General features: G+C 45.8%; 1 protein-coding gene across 3 annotated transcripts in view; it reads right to left on the bottom strand.

Annotated features, from left to right (window-relative positions):
- Nucleotides 1–21,937, bottom strand: part of ITGA9 (integrin subunit alpha 9) — a 352,532-nt gene that overhangs the window by 272,994 nt on the left and 57,601 nt on the right. For all 3 annotated transcript variants that reach the window (XR_004528480.2, XM_033864555.2, XM_033864554.2), the window contains exons 9-14: nucleotides 19,384–19,521; nucleotides 16,190–16,295; nucleotides 15,327–15,421; nucleotides 11,288–11,378; nucleotides 9,026–9,071; nucleotides 3,084–3,238 (exon numbers count right to left, since the gene is read on the bottom strand). Coding sequence is in view for 2 of the 3 variants with exons in the window: in XM_033864555.2 (XP_033720446.1) it covers nucleotides 3,084–3,238; nucleotides 9,026–9,071; nucleotides 11,288–11,378; nucleotides 15,327–15,421; nucleotides 16,190–16,295; nucleotides 19,384–19,521 (631 nt within the window). In the remaining variant the exon portion in view is untranslated. The remainder of the gene's footprint in view (nucleotides 1–3,083; nucleotides 3,239–9,025; nucleotides 9,072–11,287; nucleotides 11,379–15,326; nucleotides 15,422–16,189; nucleotides 16,296–19,383; nucleotides 19,522–21,937) is intronic.

The raw sequence follows: 21,937 nt of genomic DNA, 5'->3' as shown, positions 1-21,937 counted from the left end.
TACCTAGCACACAACTGGCGCCTCTTTATTGCACTGCCCAGGCTGTCTTGCCCAAATGCAGCCGTTCTGCTGACAGACTCAGCTCTGGAAATGCAGACACTGAGAGGTGCCTAGAAGATGCCCACTTGCCAAGCATGCCATGCCAAAACCACCACTAACATGCTCTTGTGCAGCTGCCAGCAGTGAGAGCAAGGAAGGCTCATAACTGGAGTTCCAGCCCTGGGCTCCCAACACAGAGGCCTGAGCAATGACACTGAGCTGGCCAGCACTGGCTGCTGGGCCTGGAGGAGAGAGGAGGATGTCTGTGTGCTGAAGGTGCTCCCATCCTTCCTGGATATGGAAACAGGGGACCTGATCTTCCCGGTGGTACAGAACCAAGGGGCTGCTTCTATGCTGCACTCTGCCCACATCTGGATCCACCTGGCTACTTTGCCTCCACCTGATTCCTCATCACACCATCATGACTTCCCATCATTCCCTCCTCAAACTCTCTGTATTCCCCTGCCAGCTTATTTTGCGGCAGATTTCTACATTTCTCCCTTTACTGCGAAGGCTGAGATATAGCTCATTTCCCTGAATGTCAGGGGAAGGAACAGAAAATGCCAGGGATAGAAAATTTCCTGCTTTGCCCTACGAATACCCAAAGTCTCCAGTTATCATCCTCTTCATGCCTGAATCTTAAATAAATGTGGGCAAACATCCCCTTAGACTGTCAAGGGATGTCTAATTTCATCAATGAACCCATGTGGCAGATGGAGGGTAAGGAAGTAACCTGCACTGGGGCAGGTGCTCCTGCTCAACGTTCCACATCCTAAGGTGGACATTAGCCAGGTTGCTGCCCATGAAGGCAACACTGGATGTCATCTGACAGCCTGTCTCTTCCATCATACCCCAGCACTGAAGGGCCATTGCTAGCCTGGACCTTAATTATAATTCTGCCTGGAGGTCAATGAAAGGGGCCCCAATGACTGGGGTCAAGGAAAGGGTCCCCGATGACCAGGGTCAATGAAAGGGGCCCTGGTGGCTGGGGTCAATGACTGGGGTTCCAGAAGGAGCCACTTGTGGGGGGCAGCATGAGGAGAAACCCACATCTCCTCCTGGCTCAGCCCCTGAACCTACAAATCAGAGTTTGCTCTCCCACTGATCTCATATGCTCTGAAATCACTCTCGCTCAAAATTTGCATCTTGGTTTCTTCTCCTCTATTCCTGCTCTACCCAACTTACCTCCATTTTCACCACCACAGTGATGTAGTTATTGAGTCTGAAAACTGTGTATGCAGCTTCAGGATCAAAACAGAAACTCCTTCTAATTCCCATTAAAAACTCCGTGAGGACACGGCTGGCCCGTGCAGGCGAACGGTAAATATTTGTCAAATGAACACACACATGAACTATTAATTGCTTGCTGTTCTTAGAATTGTAGAGTAGTTCTGCTTATTTTTAAACACAACGGAAGTAATCTTCAACTCAACAATTCCTTTAAAATGTTTCTTAATGGAGTTCAACTACATCACAAGTTGGTATTGATAAAGGACACACCATCTAATTAGGCAGAGGATATATGAGTCCCAAGACCATCAGAACATTTTTTTCCTAGAGACTGTGGTGCCTTAAACAATTAGGGAGGTGGTGGGAAATCATTTTTGGAAAGCAATAGTATCATCAGACCAGAATTCAACTCTTGGCTTCACCGAGACCTGTATGATCCGGACCAAGTATCTTTTTCTCACTGGGTTGCACACAAAAAGTTTGTTAGTCCTCTCTCACTAACCAAGTCCCAAGTTCACAGTAAATTTATATTCAGTTTTGAAATTTCTAAGTTCTTTTTCAAAAATCCATATAAAAAACACAAGGCTTCATTGTTGAGCTTATTCAATCCACCTGAAGATCAAGAGAAATGCCAATGAAACAGCCTAGAAGGATTAGCATATTGTTAAATAAGGTAGAGCATTCAAGGTGCAGCAGAGAAATGGAATAGTGTGTGCACCGTGAGCTCTGCGTGTCTGGGCGCCCACATACATGTGCTCCAGAGCAGAGCTTCTCAAACTTAAATGTGTACTAGCATCTTGTGGGGATCTAAATCCAGTTTCTGGTTCAGAGGTTCAGATCAGGGCCTCCGATTCTGCATTTCTAACAAGCTCCCAGGAAATGCTGATACTGCTGGTCCAAGGACTACACAGTGAGTAGGGAGGGGAGACACTCATGACACAAAAACTGTCTAAGAAATTCAATGAGTCCAGGTCCTTAATAGTGGTGGTGTTTATTGTTTTGTTTTGTTTTGTTTCATTTTCCTGGAACTCTACTTTCTATTATTCAGTGTCTCTCAAGTTAAAAGACCTCTTAATCTGCACAGCTGCTCCAGATTCATTTCCTTCAGGTGATCACACACTTTGAATTCTAATACACACTGATCCTATTTTGTTCCTGGGCTTGGCCCAGTCTCTGGAGCTGGGCCAGCAAGTCGCCCTCTCCCAGTCAGAGAAACGGCAGGGACAGCTGCCACTGGCCAGGGTTCGCCTGCCCCTTCTCCAACATCTGAAGCTAACAAAGCAGCTTCCCCACCTTTTGGAAGCCCGAGCCTTTGTAAAACTCAGCAATCCTAATCCCACCACCCATCCTCGGTCTCTGATTCCACAGTAAAGAACACAAGCCCCTGACATCTGACTGGTGTTGCAAGCTCAAGGGAGAGCCTCCAAAGTCCCACCACTTCTTTTTTCTAACTGCATGGAATGTTCCAGAAGGGCCAGGCTATTCACTGCATTTCCACAAGCCCCACCACCTATCCCACACGTGGCCCAGTGAGGTTTCAGTCTGGTCCATGGAAATTTGCAGAAAGGATGCTTAGAGTCAAATATTATTTGTCTGAGAGCTAGAGGTTGCAATGAATTGGAAAAACAATGGTAAGAAAAGAAGAGGGGGAACCTCAGGGGAAAGGGCATCTAGCCTGTGGGCCTGCTGCCTACAAAACCAGCTGGGATGCACAGCAGGAGGGAACCCCAGAAACATCCCCTGGCTTCCCATGACCCCACATGCCCACTCCAGCTAAGATGGCTATGCTGAGCCCTGACTCGGTGGCTCTTTACCTATTTCTCCCGGAACGTGCTTGCCGTGGAAGCTAAAGCAGGCGGTGACATTCAGGCAGTTCACAGGCTGCTGGCCATCGTGGCACTGGGGCGCCGTGATGTTGATGGAGGTGGGGAGGAAGATGGAGACATCCACCGTGATGACGGGTCTCGCCCTACAGGTCAAGAGGAAGGCGACTTAGTCACGGTGAAGAGCAGCACTCAGAACCAAATGAGAAGTAAACCAACAGGACAAATCCCAGGGCTTCAGCCCAGCCTCTAATTAAAGTGTGAAACAGCCCAAGAGAGAATGGCCAGGGTGCTCTGCAAATCCTTTTCTCCGGTTTCTCAGCTTATTTCCCAATAAATGAATCGTTATCTTCCCAATAATGAAGGCAAGTTAGTTGTTAACAAAACACATCTATCTGCTTGAAGCCGTAAATGAACCACAAGATGCTGAGAGATTATTTAAAATTTCACCAGTTAAGTTCTGATTTCCATTATACTAGGAAGATAGGAATAGATTTAAGAGGCGTCCCTATAGGGGATGCTGTGACTCAAGAAATAGATACATAAGCAGGAATTCCCCAAAGCATTTACTGCCATTACAAGCATGAACTGCAAAGTCCCATCCAGTGGGTCAAACCTACTCTCTTCATTTACTCCCATCAATTAATTAAGTATTTTTCTAAAAGACCTTGATGAATGGAGTCCCAGCTGGTAACACCAAAGCACTTTAGAGCTGAAGAAACCAACCTGCCTGGTGGTGGGACCAAAAGTGAAACCCAATAAACAAGCACACTCCTCTCACCGACAGGGATCATCCCCCAGGGCCTGATGGATGGACTCCATCCATCATTGCTGGCCTTCTGGGGACTCCCCAGGGGCTCCCCAACAGAAGCAGAGAGTGAATCACACCATTCTGCTCTTGTTGCAAACATCTGCTGAGGGACGGTTCACCTAAGCTATGGCTTAACCTTCTCCCCTCCAGGCCTCACAAAAAGACCCTTTTACCTCCAAGGAGCCCTGGCCTTCATGCCACTGGGGTGACATAACAAGATTAAGGGGCATTAGCAGCTTGAGAACAATGACCTCACTTGTGTTCAGTGATCCCACAAAGAGCATCCAGGGGGACAAGACAGATGGGAACCAGGACCAACACCAACTCTGAGAAAAGAAAGCGTTAAGGAAAACCTCAGAGAAAAAAAGGAAGCGAGGAGCTGCATGGCCCAGATGGGGTTAGGGGATTTCACTATTGCCAGCACTGCCTTGAGACATGGGTCAAGAGAGGAACAGCTGTGACAGGTAGAAAGGAACTGCAGGATCCCAGAGCAGATACAGCTGTAGGTCTAACGGAAGTCAGACAATAGCGCTGCCTGGAAGAAATCCAATATCCGGTTTTCCAACTTCCTTCTGGGTTCATCCTTGGAAAATGCTCGAGCGTTCCTTAGCACCCCTGGCACTTGGATGTCTTCCTTCTCTGTGTTCCCGACACTGTGTTCACACCTCGCCTCATCTAGTAACTAAGGTCACTGTCCATTTCCAAACCCGCTCCACCCGCCCTGTAGGCCCTCCGAGGGTGGTGGGAATCCTGGTGAGTTCATCCTGATATTCCCAGGAGAGTAAGTATTCAAAAACGCTTGTTATATGAACTTACTCACAAAACAGAAATAGAATCACAGATGTAGAAAACAAACTTACGGTTACCGGGGGGAAAGGGTGGGAGGGATAAATTGGGAGATTGGGACTGACATATACACACTACTATATATAAAATAGATAACTAATAAGGACCTACTGTATAGCACAGGGAACTCTACTCAATACTCTGCAATGGCCTATATGGGAAAAGAATCTTAAAAAGAGTGGATATATGTATATGTATAACTGATTCACTTTGCTGTACACCTGAAACTAACACAACACTGTAAATCAACTATACTCCAATAAAAATTAAAACAAAAAAAAAAACCTTGTTAAATGGGTGAAACCTCCTCTCCAGGCCAAGGGATTGAAAACCACAGGAGGAGCCAAAGTTTCACAAAACAGGGCGTCCACCCTGTGAGAACCCCAGCTGCCCATGTGTCCTGCCAGTCACTGCACAGAAGCAGCCCAGGCCCTCCTATCACCCCAGGACCCCCTCGTGGGGAGGACACTTCTTCTCCTGGCAGAGCCTGGCAGGGGAAGGCGAGGTGAGTAGGAAGCAGAAGTGAGTGGTACAGACAATAGGACCTCCATGAGCCATTGTTTAAAAAAAAAACAACAGTCCTTTGAAATGACAGACCAGGACCTTCACAAGCACATCTCCAACATCCATCAGATCAGTTCCCTCAAGCCTTTTTGTTTCAACTCCAAGCATTGTTTTTGGACCAGGAAAAGCCCAGAAATCTTTCATAAGCCTCTCTGATCACTTCCTTTAATCTTCAATGGCATTAACACCAAGCGCCTATCACCCTAACACCAGGCCTGCCCTCTCAAGCTAATCCCAGAGAACAAACTTCCCGAGGGCAGAGCTTGGCCAACCCACACCCCTGGGGGGCGGGAGACTGGGTTTCACAGTCTGAGATGAAAGCAAAGGGGCACCCAAAGACAGCACCGCAAATGTGCTTGAGACTTTAAAGAAGCTGGTGGCTGGAATACTTTTTTTTTAATTGAAATATAGTTGATTTACAATGTTGTGTGAGTTTCAGGTGTACAGCAAAGGGATTCAGTTACACATATACATATATCTATTCTTTTTCAGATTATTTCCCCTTATAGATTATTATATGATATTGAGTATAGTTCCCTGTGCTATACAGTAGGACCTTGTTGTTTATCTATTTTCTATATAGTAGTGTGTATATGTTAATCCCAAACTCCTAATTTATCCCTCCCCCCACCTTTCCCCTTTGGTAACCAGAAATTTGTTTTCTATGTCTGTGATTCTATTTCTGTTTTGTAAATAAGTCCATTTGTTTCATTTTTTTAGACTCCACCTATAAGTGAGATATGGTATTTGTCTTTCTCTGCCTGGTTTACTTCACTTAGTATGATCATCTCTAGGTTTATCCGTGTTGCTGCAAACGGCATTTCATTCTTTCTTATAGCTGAGTAATATTCCATTGTGTGTGTATATATATATATACACACCACATCTTCTTTTTCCATGGAATACTTCTTTCTGATGCTTCTCGGATAGTTCAAATTCTGATATTTGATTTGATCCTGATATTTAACTTCCAGATAAATAATAAAACCAGTCAGAATACTTTCTGACGTGGTGTTGCTCCAGTGACCCTGGCCTTCTGTGGGGTCATGTTGCTTGCAGGGCAGAGACGGGGTCGGGGGGGACACATAATGAGCCTGCACCCTGGTGAAGGTGTTAGACCACTAACTGGGATATCCCCAAAGCCATCCATTACTCCAGGGAGCTACTTCATGTCTCAACAGGTCAATGCACAGAGCAGAATGAATGAGGGAATGGGATATGGTGAGCTTGGCACCCCTAGAGTAGCTGTCATGGCCTTCCGCGGACCTCCCCATCCAAGCCGGTGCTCCTGGCCCTGCTCCTAAAGCCTCCCCTCCCCAGGAGTGCTTCCAGGCGTTCTCTTCCATGGACTCTACATCTGGCCCCGTTAGAATTCACCTCATCCGATTCAACCCTCCATCCCAGGCTGGGGTCTGTGGTCTCCCATCCACGTGTCACTGCCTCGCTTTATGTTTACGCTTTATGTTTACACCCCTGGGGAGGGCTGTCCCTCACAACAGAGGACAAAAGGAGACAAGCCCCTCTGGGTTAGAGCTCACAGCTACAAGCTTATAAAATACAAGAATGATGAAAATGCAGAACCTATGAGATGTGCCTTTTGTGCCAGAAGCTCCCAGTTTGGAGAGGGCCTAGTTTCCACAAAGAGAAGTGGGGGAACACGTTTTATTCAAGGGGAATCTTGAGAAGCCAGGGCACCCTGCTCAGAAGAGTGAGGGAGGGAAAATGACTTCGTGAGGCCACCAGCCAGAGCCCTGGCTTCACAAGTCCAACCGCAACCATCTGGAGCTATGAAAGCTGTTCCACCTGAAAAACTACCAACCCAGAAGAAGGGTGATAAAGTAGAAATCCAGTCCCGTGGGAGTAATTAAAGGACCCATCTTACTGAAGTCACCACCCGAGGGACACAGCCGCCACCTTCAAATACTGAAGGGCTGTTATATGGAAGATAGGGGACCAAGAAGCAGACTTTGAGGCAGGCAAATTAAACCCAACTGATGTCAGAACTGCTAACATTTACTGGGCACTTAAACCAGGCACTATTCTAGCTCACTGAGCTCTCATAAGAACTTATGATACCCAGTGAGGTAAGTACTATTATTGCCTTTTTAACAGATGACAATCCTGAAGCAGAGGTTACCAGACTTGCCCAGGAAACTCACCTTGTAAGGGCAGAGTTAGGGTTTGAGCCCAGACCACCTTGCCCCAGAGTTTACACCCTTAACCTTAAGGCTATTCTGCCTCTTTAACAATTTAACATTTGTCAGGCGGTGGTGGTGGGGGGGGATGTCATATTAAATTTATTCATTTCATTTCCAACATGATTGGCCATGTTAAGCCAACTCTTAGGAAAGAAAGAACTTGAAAGCCAAAGGCCCTTGAGGCTATGTGTCTTGATGAGAAAATATGATCCAAGTCTCTGTCTAGAGCATCCCTAGGGTGTTGTTCATCATCTTTTCTAAATCCTTAGAATATTTATTATCTATACTGTTCATATAGCACCTATCACATATCATATAGCTGAGGTTTTATGATGTATTTATGGCTTGCTTTAACTAATCCCCTTGGTGTAGAATGGACAATGCCTGAAATATTATGTTTCCCCACAATTCTCTGCCCATTCTGGTGCTCAATAAATGAGTAGTGGTTGATATTAGAAGTATTATAATTCCTGGAGTAGCAGAGTCATTTCTGACTCAGGAATTTTATGATCATCATCTTGAAAAAGTAAGTTACACATGGATTTTCTGACTGCTGCCAATATGACAAACCTTGAAATTAGCATTTGTCAGTTAAGTGTGTGCAAAGTAACTAGCTTGAACAATTTAACATTTTTCATTACCTGTGGGTGAACTGGTCCCCTCAGAAGTTACTAATCCCCACCCTGGGCACTACGTCCTTCTAGAGGAGGCTGTGTGGTACTATGGTGGAGACTCAGAGGAAGGCCCTGCTGAACAAGAGGAATCTAGGGTGTAGAAATCCATGGCCTCTGGGATCCCTTCCAGCTCTAAGAGCCTACTAGCCTATTTTAGAAAGTTCTGAAATCAGGTTGTTAACAAAACCTATGAGTTGGCTCCCGCTCCAAAGTGTAATGTTGCCTTCTCTGAGTCACAGAGACAGAAATACTTGGAGAGGGTTCATGGGTAGGCCAGCAGCCCGCTGGCCTTTGCAGGAAAGATCCAGACTGCATGGGCTTCACAGCGAGGACTGGGCCTGAGCTCATGTCCCTCACCCTCTGCTGCCACCAAAGAATGAGGGGGCAGGAGGCTCCCAGGCCCTGGGGGGCTGGGGACTACAAGGTGGGAGAGCCGGGATGAAGGGTGCAGAGATGAAGAGATGGGATAGAGCAGTTTCATGGCGCCCACAGGAAATGACACTATGTGTAGAGCACATCTATGGAAGGGACTGTTCACAGCAAAAGGCAAAAACCCCAACTCTTCCTAGAAGCTCCTAGAGGAGCTTCTAGCATCCTAGAGGATGCTATCCTCTTACACACGTAAACCACTCAAGGCCCACCGGCTGGAAACCCCGGGATAGAGGATAACAAGAATGAAAAAACAAAGGCAGCATTCGCACTTACCAAGCACCTCTGCCTGCAAGGAACAGGGCAGAGTGACTGCTGACTAATGATGAATAACTCCCCTGGGCCCCCCTTCCCCACCAAATTCCATCCCTCACCCACGAAGAGCCAAGAGGAAAGAGAGAAGCATCTCACCTTAGGAGAACCACACTGTCCGACATGAAAGCTCCAATAGTTACATCTGAAAACCACAAGTTTACAGATTCAGAAACTTGCTGAAGCCCATTTCACCCACCCGCTCTCAAGGGGCTCCACAGCAATGGAGGCCAGCCTCAAGGTCAGGGGGCACCCCTGGGCTCTGAAATGACTTTGTAGGAGTTAGAGCCACACTGCCCCATATAGCAGTCAATCACCAGATGTTGCTGCTGAGACCCCAAAACGTGCTGGTCTGCACTGAGATGTGCTGTATGTGTAAGACATGAAACAATTTTAAAGACCTGGTACCAAAAAACATTAACGATCTCATTAATAATTTTTATACTGATTGTACGTTGAGATGATAATGTGTTGGATACATTGGGCTAAATTAACATTATGAAAATTAATTTCACCTGTTTCTTTTTATCTTTTTAGTGGTTACTAGAATATTTTAAATTATATAAGTGGCTCACATTATATTTATTTTGGACATCAGGGAATCAGAGAGGGGGACACTTGGAATTAAATGACTCTTGGGAAAAGCTTTAAGTTCTGTAGAACATGTGAATCATCTCCGTTCCACCCCTCACTCTATGTGACCCCGGAGTCTCTCTGTGTCCTTGTCTGCACAATGGAGATAATTATCCCCACTGTCTTCTTCAAAAGTTGACAATATTTCATAATATTTAAATCAGAATATATTTATTACACACTTGTTCGATATATTTATTAAATATGTTAAATCAGATATTAAAATCAGAAAACTCATGAAAATACTTGGCAAACTATAAATCAAGACAAGTGTTAGCTGGTAATGTTTACTCCTAAAAAATTTAATTTAGGAAGTATGCATTCATCCAACAGCTCTCTGCCTTTCCTCCCCTCAAATATAAACCTCTCAGCCCTGCGGTTCCCATGACTACGTCACAGAACCAAGCATCTGAATCCCTACATCTACACGACGTCCTCATTAAGGAAAAACAAAGAGCATATCTGTGGATTGCAGGGCTGCTAAAATTTCTGCACTTGGGTATGCTTGTTAATTTTGCTATTTTCTAATAGCCTTTTTAAATTGCCTGGATATTTGAAAATAAAAGAACCCGACGCACTTGCCATTTCTTTTAGGAAAAATGCAAGGTAAGAAATCCACATCCGTCGTGAAGTGTGACCATACCTGCTCACCGTGCAACTACAGAGAAGCAGCCTGGGTCCCTGTCCACAATGATGTGGTCTCTGGTGCCCTTAGTTCTCTGAGGCTCAGTATCCTTGTCTGTAAACTGGGGAGACACCCCCATCTTTAGCTACCTATGGGGTAACTATATGATGTACATTGCACAGGGAAGCATTCTGCACATATCAGAGTGCTAAACCAATGGTAGGTATTATTTAGGGATGGCTACAAATTGCCCAGAACAAGAACTGCTTTCTCAAACCTAAAAAGACTCGTACAAGATTGCATTCATTTTCATAGATCCTTCTGAGGCATTTTAAATGGAAAGAAACACTTTCTCAAGATAGCAAGATGACCTAGAGTTTCAGGGACATTTCTTCTGAATTCCATGATGATTTGGGGTTTTTCCAAATTCTTCTCTTTGTTTCCTCACCTCACCTACTCCATCCCCTTCAGGCAGCAAAGGAACCACTACTCCATTGCCCAGTCAATTTTACCTACACCGGATATCACTTGGGATTGGGGTTTGAAATCGTACATTTTTCTTCAGTCTCAGTCACCACAAGGCATTAATTAACCCTGAAGACAAGCCAGCCAGCCTTGAATGGTGAAAGTCTGTTTTGTCCGTCAGGGAGATGACATATGACATGGTTTTCTTCCTGCTCCAAGTGTTTCTTTCAATACTTGTCTCACGGTGGGGGTGGGGGTGGGGGGTTGCTCAGTGCCTTCTTCATTCTCGAGAGGAAGACGCCTCTGAATATGCTCAAATACCAAGGCAAACATGAGGCTTCACTGGTTATCATTTTAAATGTGGGGAGTGCTTTTGGTCTTTAGCAGAAAGACTTGCTGCCACAGAAATTACTGCAAAAATCCACCTTCCTGGTGCTTAAACCCTTTGGAGTAGAACATTTTAAAACTGAAAAATAAACTTTAACACTACTTTCATCTTAAAAGTCAAACACCAAGCAAAATACCCTATTCTACTGTATGAATTTTCCTAATCCTAAATACAGGTCACATCTGTGATCACGCTTACCAGACTGGTTATCTTTGCTTATCTCATATGCTTTTAAAGAAAAATAGCTTACCGGGATAGCCATTTCCATCCATATCAATGCCTCCTGATATGGACTGACCAAACATCCGCAGGACTGGACTTATCTTCCGCCCAGAAAGTTTCTGAAACAGATAATAGAGAGATTGAGTCACCAGAAGGAGCACGGTCACAAATAAGAACCAGTGACTGTTTTAGGGCAGCTTCCCTGGACACCTGGTCTTGAAGTTGTTCAAAGAAAAAAATCATAGTCTGAATTTTATCGGGGCAGGGGGTAGGGGGCTTTAGCAGGCAGTTGAAGACCACGCACTCCTTTATTATTACTTGCCTTAGTCAAATGTCGCCATTTAAAATTTTTTCTAAGCTCAGTGCTAATGAAAAAGCCACCTAGATGAGTGTGTTAGTGTTTTGATGTGTTGAATGAAGTTCCAAGTGGATCAAGGTTAACTTCCGTTTTTAAGGGAGGTTCTCTTTTGTGTTTATACAGGTATAGCTGGCTGAAATTCTAAGAACATATTGTCCTTATATCTCTCTACCCAAACATGTACTAAACATGGAACACTCCTAAGAGGCACACGTCATCTGTTCCCTAGGTGGACAGGAATTAGCACGACAGCTCTCGATCAAGCCAACCAAAAGATCTACAGGCTCCTGAGCATCACAGACAGGATGAAACAGCTCTACCTAGTACATCTAGAACTCCATGGTCCTGAACCTTCTACAAACTGTAGGAAATCCAAAAACTTAGCTGAAGCCACCCTTCTTCCTAAAAGGCAGCCTTCAACCAACCATTCAGCACTGACAGCTCCTCTGCCACAGGGCACACGAACATCTGCACTTATCTCTCCTTCATCAAGTTCAACAGATGCTAACACAACACATGCTGTGTTGGTCCAAGAATATTCATTGTACAACCAGCCTTTGTCACACATCCATGCTTGTGTGGCACAGTTCCTCACAAAGATATCAAACTTCCTGAATCAGAAAAGTGCCATGTTCTGGGATCTGACCTGTTCTTTCTTCCCTTTCTCTAAACAGTCTCCCTGGGGAGGCTTCCCTCCCAAGGCCCTCGATGTAGATGGTAAGCGAAATGCTTTGTTTTCATGCCACACAGCAACCTCCATGTCAGAACCAGGTTTACACATAGTCGTGGCTCACTTGGGACTTTCTTGCCTTATCCTTTTCCTCACCGAGTCATCCTGCAAAGAAGTCACGAGTATGGGGAGGAGGTGTTCCTACAGGGTTTACAGATGGAGACAGCAGGGACTCCCCCACCCTGCAGCAGCCAATAACTGCTAATAACCCTCTGCCTGCCACCTCAGTGAAACCATCCAACAGGAAATGTGCAAGCATCAAAGCACAAATCAGAACACTGTAGGGAAACACTGAAGAAGTGTTTCTTGATAACAGGCAGAGCCCCACATCCCCAATGGCTCTGTCTAAGGAAACACGGACGTGCATCTGCACGTTTCTTAAAAGTCACATCTTGAAGCAGACCATCTCGGCTCTGAGGTCCAATGACGTGAGCAGCAGCTTGCCCTGGGTTTGCATTTCTAAGGTATGCTGTGGCTGAGACAAGCAGGGAAGAGTGAAGGGGTGGTCCTTTTGGGGGTGGCGATGCAGGCTTAAGTTATCCCACAGACATCTGCAGGCCATTAGGCCATAAAGCCAGGAAGATAAGTCTGCTCGATGCTAATAACTCTAAATGAAAACCAGGAGCCTTGGGAAACCTCCACTTCACCAGGTTTACATGCGGTGTCCTGATGGCAGGAGAAAGATCACAGGGGCCGCCGTGACATGCCTGGAGGGCTCTCAAATTGAGAAAGGCGCACGAGGATCTTAAAATCAACACTTTTCATGGTAAACTCGAGAAAGAGGAATGAGTTAGAGTTATATGGAAGAACTTTAGACCCTGATCTCACAATGCATCCAGCAGAAATAACACCAATCTGGGCCAAAGAAAAGCGATTCCCTTGCCCAGACTTGTTTCTGACTTCCTCCTGTAGTTCACCCACACAATGCCCGCTCTGTCCAGACCTGGGCCCTGGAGAGAACCTGGTGTTAAAGGATTTTTCTTCCTTTAAAATCACAAACCTTATCACATACATATTAGGAGTCTGGAAACGTGTAATCATGGTTGTTTCTTTTTTCTTTTTTTTTTTTTAAAGAGCCCCAAACCACTTCTCTTTGTTAGAGCTAATGAGCCAGGCTGCGTGCTGACAAAGGCAGGACAGGTCCAGCTGCTGATCCCTACTTCCTACTAAAGACAATCCGCGCTGACCACAAAATTTATACCTCAGTTCTCTGCAGGGAGTCCGCCCAGCAACGCAACAAACACGAGAGGGCCGCCAGAGGAGGGGAAGCTGGGGGTCTCTCACAGGCTGCCGCTCTGTGTGATTAGCTTCCCAGGTCCGGGAACAAGCTTCCAGGAGGAAGCATGGAGAGTGACCTCGATGGCGGCACAAGGATGGCTGCTCCCTGGATGACTTTCAGCTTGTGACAGTGGGAACAGCATCCCTGACCCAGGGTAGAGCAGCCCCTGAGACACGGATGTGGCCCCCAAACTGTGCCCAGAGCCCTCTTCCTCCTGCCACCTCAGCTAAATCCTCTAGGAGTTTATTCCCACCACTACTCATTTCTAATGCACAGAGGATGGTCCATGTAGATAAATACCCCTCAGAGTATATATGCCTCACAGACAAATAAACTTCCATAGTTCTGAGTTTTCCAACTGAGCTTCCCTGAGCGTTCCTTTTTCCCGATGTGGAGTTGAGGGCGGTGGTTGCAGTAAGAGGTTTGGGAGACAGACTGGCAAAGGTTCACGGTCAAATTGCCATTTCCTAGCTGGTGACCGTGGGCATGTTAATTAACCTCCCTGGCCTGGAGTCACCTTGTAAATAAAAGGTGGATAACCAAGGTGCCCATCTCACAAGGCTATTCTGAGGACTAAAGGTGAGAGCGCAGAGCAGGCGCTCAGGAAGCATCCTTGCTCTCGCCAGCACCTCCCCTGGCAACTGCCTCTTTCAAGAGTCACGGAGCTGAGCAGGAGGCCCAGCAGAGAGAATCTGGGCTCAAGTGGCAGCAAACCAGCCAGCCCTCAACCCTTCATTAGCTAACTCATATCTGTTGCAGGAAGAACAATTAGGAACGTACACCTTGAACTTACACATATGCATCGCCTCTTAAAATCAACTTGCAAAGCCTTTTCTTACCTAGAGACTTTAGTACGTGGACAACTTTCGATACTTTCCTATTTCATGTTATAGAACGTTTTATAAGAACAGGACTCAGTTCAAAGTTTTGTTTCCTTCGCAATAATCAAGATACAAGGCAAGTTTCTTGGTGACGAGAAATGTCAGCATGAATAGGAGGCGGTAAGCACATAGTAAATGTTCAGTAAATCAGCAGGTGCTGATTGGAAATTTCTCGACATATGCTCAGTCCCTTTCTGTTGCTGACCCACTGGGAGAAAGACCCAGGCCTGTGCCACTCTACATGCAGACATCCACAAACATCCTGACCATGCTTCTGTCCAGAGAGTGACTTCCTTTTTTCCCAGGGGCTGGGCTTGACACCATCAGCAAGACTGAACTCCAAGCTGATATAGCAAAAAACAGAACTCACCACTTCCACGTTCCCAAGTCTGGGGCACGAGGCCAGGGCTTTGACCAGCTCCCCGTTTTAATGCCAACTGTGACAACAGCCCTGTGACAGCTTTCACGTCCCTCCTCCATGGACCACTGTCTTCCTAGATTATATTTTACAAGATATTCCTTTGGCTTAGCACAGATGGTTGACAAAGCAGTAACCAGAAAAAGCAATCCACCTCTTCTTACATAAATCATTCTAACTCTGGCTAAGAATTTGGATCTTATCTTTTGTAGGCAGAATGCCTCCCTGGATATGAGCAAACTCGGGAGTCTATAAATATGTTTTGATTTAAAAAGCAGTCTCAATGGTTTGTGTCTTCCACTGGAGGGGGGGGAAGATGAAGGCAGGAACAACGCCGTGTGTTGTATGTATCTGTGGAATGAATGTATGAACAGCAACCATGACACTTTCACACCAATTACCATGGAGTACTGAGGGACCATCCCACCGGCATCACCATGATAGATGTACACCGCTCCTGAAAAGTCATCCTCCTTGGGTGCGCCAATGGCCACATCTAGGGGGAGAAAAGCAGCTCTGGGTTAGAAAAGCCATTAACATAATGGTGGATTCTCTAATTCCTGCCATGATGTCTAGAAATTTCTTGGTTGTTGCTTGTTCAAGCATTAAACTAGGCACATGATCTCTTAGCAGCAGGAAAAAAAAAAAGTAGAAAGAAAATTATAGAAGCTGAGAAGAGGTTAGTTCCAGAAAATTTCTCCCTCATCCTCATAGGAATAAATTATTGATCTAACCAATAAAAGAAATGCAAATATCAACCACCCACCCTAATGTCTGTCTGAGAAGGGAACTCCATAGACAATGGTTATTGCATAACTGAGAAAGTCAACTCTGTTCTTGGGTAAAGGAATTATATAAAATGGTATTCCCTTTACCAAAAAAATCAATGTTACTCTCACAAACTGACAACTAGATCTTCCTCCATGCTCTCAGAGCATCGTGGAGCATCAGAGGCTCAGAAACAAGCAAGGTTTGTAGTGAGAGGAAGCTGGTTCAGACTTGGCCGCCATAGAAGCCCCTATGGACCAGCAGCAACGTTCACTGCACCACAAACACATAGCAAAGAACACTGAGCTGATGAGAAGGGATTTCATGGAAGCAAAACTCCAGTGGGCTCAGGGCTCAGCCCTGTGTCTACACAGAAAATGTGGTTTCTAACAGGCATCCTCTCCCCAGTGTACATGGATGGGCCTTGCCATGGGCAGGCAGACCCCGGAGCGCCCACGACAGGGGCAAGTTAGAGGGCAGGTACGAGCTCACTGACCTGGGAACCCGTCATCATCGAGGTCGCCCAGGCTGGCGATGCTCTCCCCAAAGTGTGCATTGTAGGCGCCATCCCCACTCAGGGCCAGCTGCTCCTCCAGGGCTCCCTGGGAAACAGGATGGAGGGAAAACGGAAACAAAACAAACAGAATAACCAAAAAAAGAATGAAAAAACAGAGCCGGGAATGCCACCCTGCCCTGCAGCACACCCATGGACAGGAAACACCTGGGCAGAATCCCAGGCATCCAAACATCCCCCCGCAACACCCGATGGTGGCCAAATGAGCTCCTTCCACCTGGGTGACATGAAGGTCTCCGATCACCTGAGATGCATTTTAGAGGGAAGGAGACCCACTGCTGGCCACTGATGACTAAACCTCTCCCTTGTCCTAATGCTCTATACACCAACCTATTAACCAACCTACCTGCTTGTCCCCACAGTCTTCTCTCCCCGCGATATCCTCAAAGTTGTTTTAGAGGGAGTACATATTTCCATTTCTGCTCTCCTCTGCCTTCTGGTACAAATTTATAAAGCTGTTCTGTAGGGTGCATGTATTAGCAATCTTGGCAGAGGGAATCATGGTTCAGAAAACCCAACACCCAATAGTTCTTGGTTAAGGGGTGGGAGCAGTGATAACAGGACACACGACTGTGCCCATTTTCATGTGTGGTTTGGATTTCCTAAGCAAACACCAACCAACAGAGGGAGGGGTCAATGGTGATGGTGTCACTAAAAGCCATGCCCACTTTACCCCCAAATCATTGACACATGACTATCAGAGCGTTAAAACACCATCTGAGGGACTTCTCTGGTGGTCCAGTGGTTAAGAATCTGCCTTCCAATGCAGGGGGCGTGGGTTCAATCCCTAGTCGGGGAACTAAGATCCCACATGTCATAGGGCAACTAAGCCCGGGCGCCTCAACTAGAGAGCCCGCCTGCCGCAAACTACAGAGCCCACGCACTCTGGAGACAGCGCGCCACAACTAGAGAAGTCTGAGCGCAGAGAAGATCCTGTGCGCTGCAACTAGGACCCAATGCAGCCATGAATGAATGAATGAATAAATAAATAAAATATTTAAAAACACACGATGTTTTGAGGCACAAGAGTGTCTAACCCTGCCCCCGGGTAGAGGTACTCAGACCCACTGTACATCCACAAGCCATCCCAAAGCTTTCATTACAACTAAATTTTTTTCCCACTGTACTCAAACAACTTGCAAACAGTAAAGATGTGATGAGTTCTTAAGTCACCGAAACCTCTGCCCCACAACACAAATGTGTTGATTTCTTCCCATCAGTGTGGTGAAGAAAGAGAGAAACATTGATTCCTTGTATGTACCAGGCACTGTATATCCACATCCTCATTTAAATCACACAGTGACTCTATAAGAAAGACCTTATGACTCTGCCCACTTTACAGATGAGGAAACTGAGCTGCTGGTTTCAAGCTATTTGTCCACATCACACAGGCTAGTAAGTGGTGACACCAAGATTCAAAGGCAAGTCATCATTTATTCCCACTCCTGCACACTGCCCTGCAATCATTAATCACATAAGATGAAATTCAACAGAAGTAAGAATACCCTTGTACTTAGGGTAACCACATGGCATTAAGAAACATTGACTGGGGGTGGGATGTGTGGGTGCCAGCTGCCGCAGAAGGTCTGGGGGATTATCCTGCTCCAAGATTCCATGCCCTGGGGCTGTTGGGCTGATCACCTTATTGCCTGACAAGTTAACACCCATGCAAACGCAGCAGTCTCCGGCATATATGGTGGCCAGCAGCTACTGAATGCTGGCTGTTCTCATCTCCATAACGACCACCTCATTTCTCCCCTCACCTGCCTTGTCCCCCTTCCTGGAAGGTCAGTGCAGATGCAGGTGCCATGAGTTGTTCCAACAGGTACCAGGAAGCATCTTTCCTCCCAGGTTTTAGATCCACCTTCCCAAAGAGTTTGCAAACATCCAAGAAAGCTCAAGGCTCTAACTTCCCCTGGCTCCTCTTTAAATAACTGCCCTTTCTGGCATCTGCCCACCTAGTAATAGCTAAACACCACCACCCCCTCCCGATCAGGATAACTAACACCTTGGTCACCACTTAAAAGTACACTTTTACTGACTTTTTTGATTATGAAAGAATTACATTCTCACTGTTTGGATAAAGATAAAGCTAAATATCTACCCAAGCATCACCACCTAGAGGGATCTATTAACATTCTCTATGTATTTTGTACATTTTTAAAGGTTGTTTGTACCTGCAGTCTTTATCCTACTTTTTCACTGATTATCTCATAAACATTTTCTCATGTTAGCTAAAGGCTGGTGGTCACAGGATTTATTCATTTAACCATTTCCCTCTTGTTGAATATTCTTTCTTCTAGATCCTGAAAAGATTCTACTTTCTCATTGGTCTCCTGCACCCACGGATGCACTGCTGCCCCTCAGCCCCTGCCCCCACCCACCCTCCACTGTGCTGCAGAGACATCTTTCTGACTCGGCCACATCCTTTTCATGGTTCTGCAGAATAAGGGACATCGTGACTATAGCCCTTGGCCACTGGGGTGGCCCCCCTCCACTCCTCCCAGTCCCAACACGTTGAACTATGGTCCCACTGCCTCACACCTCAATCCACTTGCCCAGCTCCCAGCCCACTCCCGCCTGTCTACCTAACTCCCATTTTTCTTCAAGATTCCTCCCAGCCATCATGTCCTCTGAGAAGGCTTCTCTGCCTCCGTGGGCAGGTGTGTATATAGTCCCAAGGAGACAAAATAAGAGAGATGAAGCATGCCACCTCCAAAGCCAGTTTGCCTATGTTCAAATCCCAGCCCCACTGCTTCTTATCTGTGTGATTTGGGGCAAGTGACTTAACCTCTCTGAGCCTCAGTTTTTTCACCTGAAAAATGGGGACCCCCGATACCACGTGCAAATGTCACTGAAATCATTCACAGGAAGCAGGAGAAACAGTTCCTGGTACATAGGAATCACTCAACTTTAGTCATTAAGATTCTTCTGGACCCCTGTATGTTTGCAGTCATAACACTGAGTATAACTTTCCATTGATGGAACACGGAGCTTTCTGAAGGTAAGAAGCGTGTCTTTTTACCTCCTCTGGGTGATGGGGCTCAGTCACTACTCCCCTGGGCCAACATCCCTCTCCCACACCCTGTCCACATGTTGCCCAGCTCTGTACTCACGTTTCCTCTGTTGATGTAGACAGTGACCTGCCCTTCGTCCCTGATCTCAGAAAACATGGGGGCCCCCACGAGCAGGTCAGAGAGGCCGTCCACGTTCAGGTCAACTGCGCATAAGGAGGAGCCGAAGTAAGAGCCCATCTGCAACCAAGTCAAGTTGCAACAAAGCGTTCAGTGTCCGTCCTCACACACAAGGCCCCTGCCTTCCTCCAGATGCCCAGCCTGACAAACATCTGCTCCCAAGCCCCTCGGAGGCTGTGCCAGCCATGCCACCCTGGAAACCAGAATGCCTGGGCACGGTGAGATCCCAGCTCCCCTGGCCTCCTGGCAGCCACGTGGGCCCCCCGGTCAAAGTGAGACCCACGTTCACTGGCTTGGAGCCCCACCAAGGGGGAAACAAATGGACTGATCCCTGGAGAACAACGTACTGCTTTTACAAATGCAAGCTGAGGCTGCAGACATAGGTTACAGCCATAATAAAAGTGCCTCGTGTATCAGACATTTGACAAGGCCAAGCAAGTTAGGAATATGGAATTTCACAATACAAGGCAGGCATGAAAATAAATGTTATATGGGAAACAGATTACCCTCGCCCAGTCTTGGGCATAGCTGAAGACTGGTTAGGAAGGCGTGAGTTGAAGTAACAGAAAAAGGTACAACTCAGAAGACCATTTGGAGGATGAGGGAAAACAGCCAGGTTATACTGGCTTAATCATAGCTTAATTCAGTACCTGTTATTTTATTTTTTACTATTTTTTTAATTGAAGTATAGTTGATTTACAACGTATTATTTCAGGTATACAGCAAAGTGATTCAGTTATACATGTATATGTATACATATATATGGAAAAGAATCTGAAAAAATTCTTTTCCATATATAAATATATATACATACTTTTTTAGATTCTTTCCCATTATATGTTATTACTATATTCAATATATATTCGATTATTATATTCAATTATATTCAATCAGGATACTGAATATAGTTCCCTGTGCTACACAGTAGGCCCTTGTTGTTTATCTATTTCATATATAGTAATGTGTTTCTGTTAATCTCAAACTCCTAATTTATCCCTCCCGCCACCACCTTCCCTAAATTTGGTTTCTATGTCTGTGAGTCTATTTCTGTTTTGTAAATAAGTTCATTTGTATCATTTTTTTAGATTCCACATATAAGTGGTATAATGTGCTTTGTCTTTCTCTGACTTAGTACCTGTTATTTTAAATTGGGGGTCTTAAACACAATCCAATGGGATCCAGGCAGGTGATATAACAGGTATAAGGAAAAAGCAGACAACAGTGCGGGCATGCTTACAGGTGGCGAGTGACATTCAGCTTCTGTGTCTAAGAACCAATAGAGAATGATGGAGACTGAAGCAAACTAGAGTCCACAGACCCAGCTAAAGGAGCAATCCCCACCCAGGGGCAGTCAACTCCTGACTGACCCAGAAAAAGCCAACCATCTCATTTTTCAAGAGAAACCAAAGCTCTAAAATTTTATTTGAATTGCCTATTTTTAAAATGCTGACAACTAATTCATATTAAAAAATAATAAACAAACATACCATGCAGGCCAAATGAAAATTTTTGTAGGCTGTACCCTTTCCAAAGGCTGCCAGTGGGCAACCTCTGTTTTTAATTAAAAAAAAAAAAATCTATCCTTTTAAAATAAATGTTTTCAAATAAAAGGGCTCTGGTTTTACAGACATGAACAAGCATTTTCTTTTGCTGTTTGTTGGTAGCTAACCCAGGGGAGTTTGAGAGAGGTGGAGGGTACTTTGGTCTATTTCCTGCAGCTCAGCCTGGGAAAGGACTCAAGTCCCTCCCAGTCACGTGCCGAGGTCACTTCCACCCAACCCCCATCCCCACCTGCCCCCTTCCCAAGGGAGAAGGGCACGGGGAAGTTTCAGAATCATGGGGTGGGGGGTGGGCAGAAACCAGCTGACAGTCACCAATTCAGTGGCCTTGCCAATGTCTCTATCTTGACTTTAGTAAAAGAAACCGCTAAGACCCAGGCAAGGCCCTGAAGACCGAAGCTGCTGGCTGTTCTCTCTGGCTGAGTCCCAGGGGAACTATTTGTTTCATTCCAATGGTCTATTTAACTTGGCATCTTCGTCGGTGTTCAATCAGAAATCCCCGGACGTGAAGTTTCCTATCTAAGTTTTGACATATAAACACTTCACATACTCAATTATTGCAATGAAACTTCGATAGGGCAACGACATGCTTTGGGGTGAGTGTTCCTTGATCAGAGCTCTCCCATCACCCTGGAAATATGAGGACACATGTCATAGCAGTGGAATTGCACATGTATTGGTGATTTCTTACGTGCACTATACGAAGGATGTCAACCAGTAAAGACCAGAACCATTTGGGGTTTTGTCTCTCTTATGGCCAGGAGACAGAACTCTCTGACCAGATTCTGGCCACACGGAAGCAGAAGTGGGTCAGGGGTTTCCTGAGTCAGAACCCTCCTCTATGTGTGGCTCTGGACACAGGGGTAAAGCAAAGGCATCCTTTGAAAGCCTGGGGTCATGTCCTTTCCCACTGAAAT

This window comes from Tursiops truncatus, chromosome 10, assembly GCF_011762595.2.
Source record: "Tursiops truncatus isolate mTurTru1 chromosome 10, mTurTru1.mat.Y, whole genome shotgun sequence".
Classification (NCBI taxonomy): domain Eukaryota; kingdom Metazoa; phylum Chordata; class Mammalia; order Artiodactyla; family Delphinidae; genus Tursiops; species Tursiops truncatus.
Note: the sequence above shows the minus strand (reverse complement) of the source record. Positions and strands in the feature narration are given on the sequence as shown.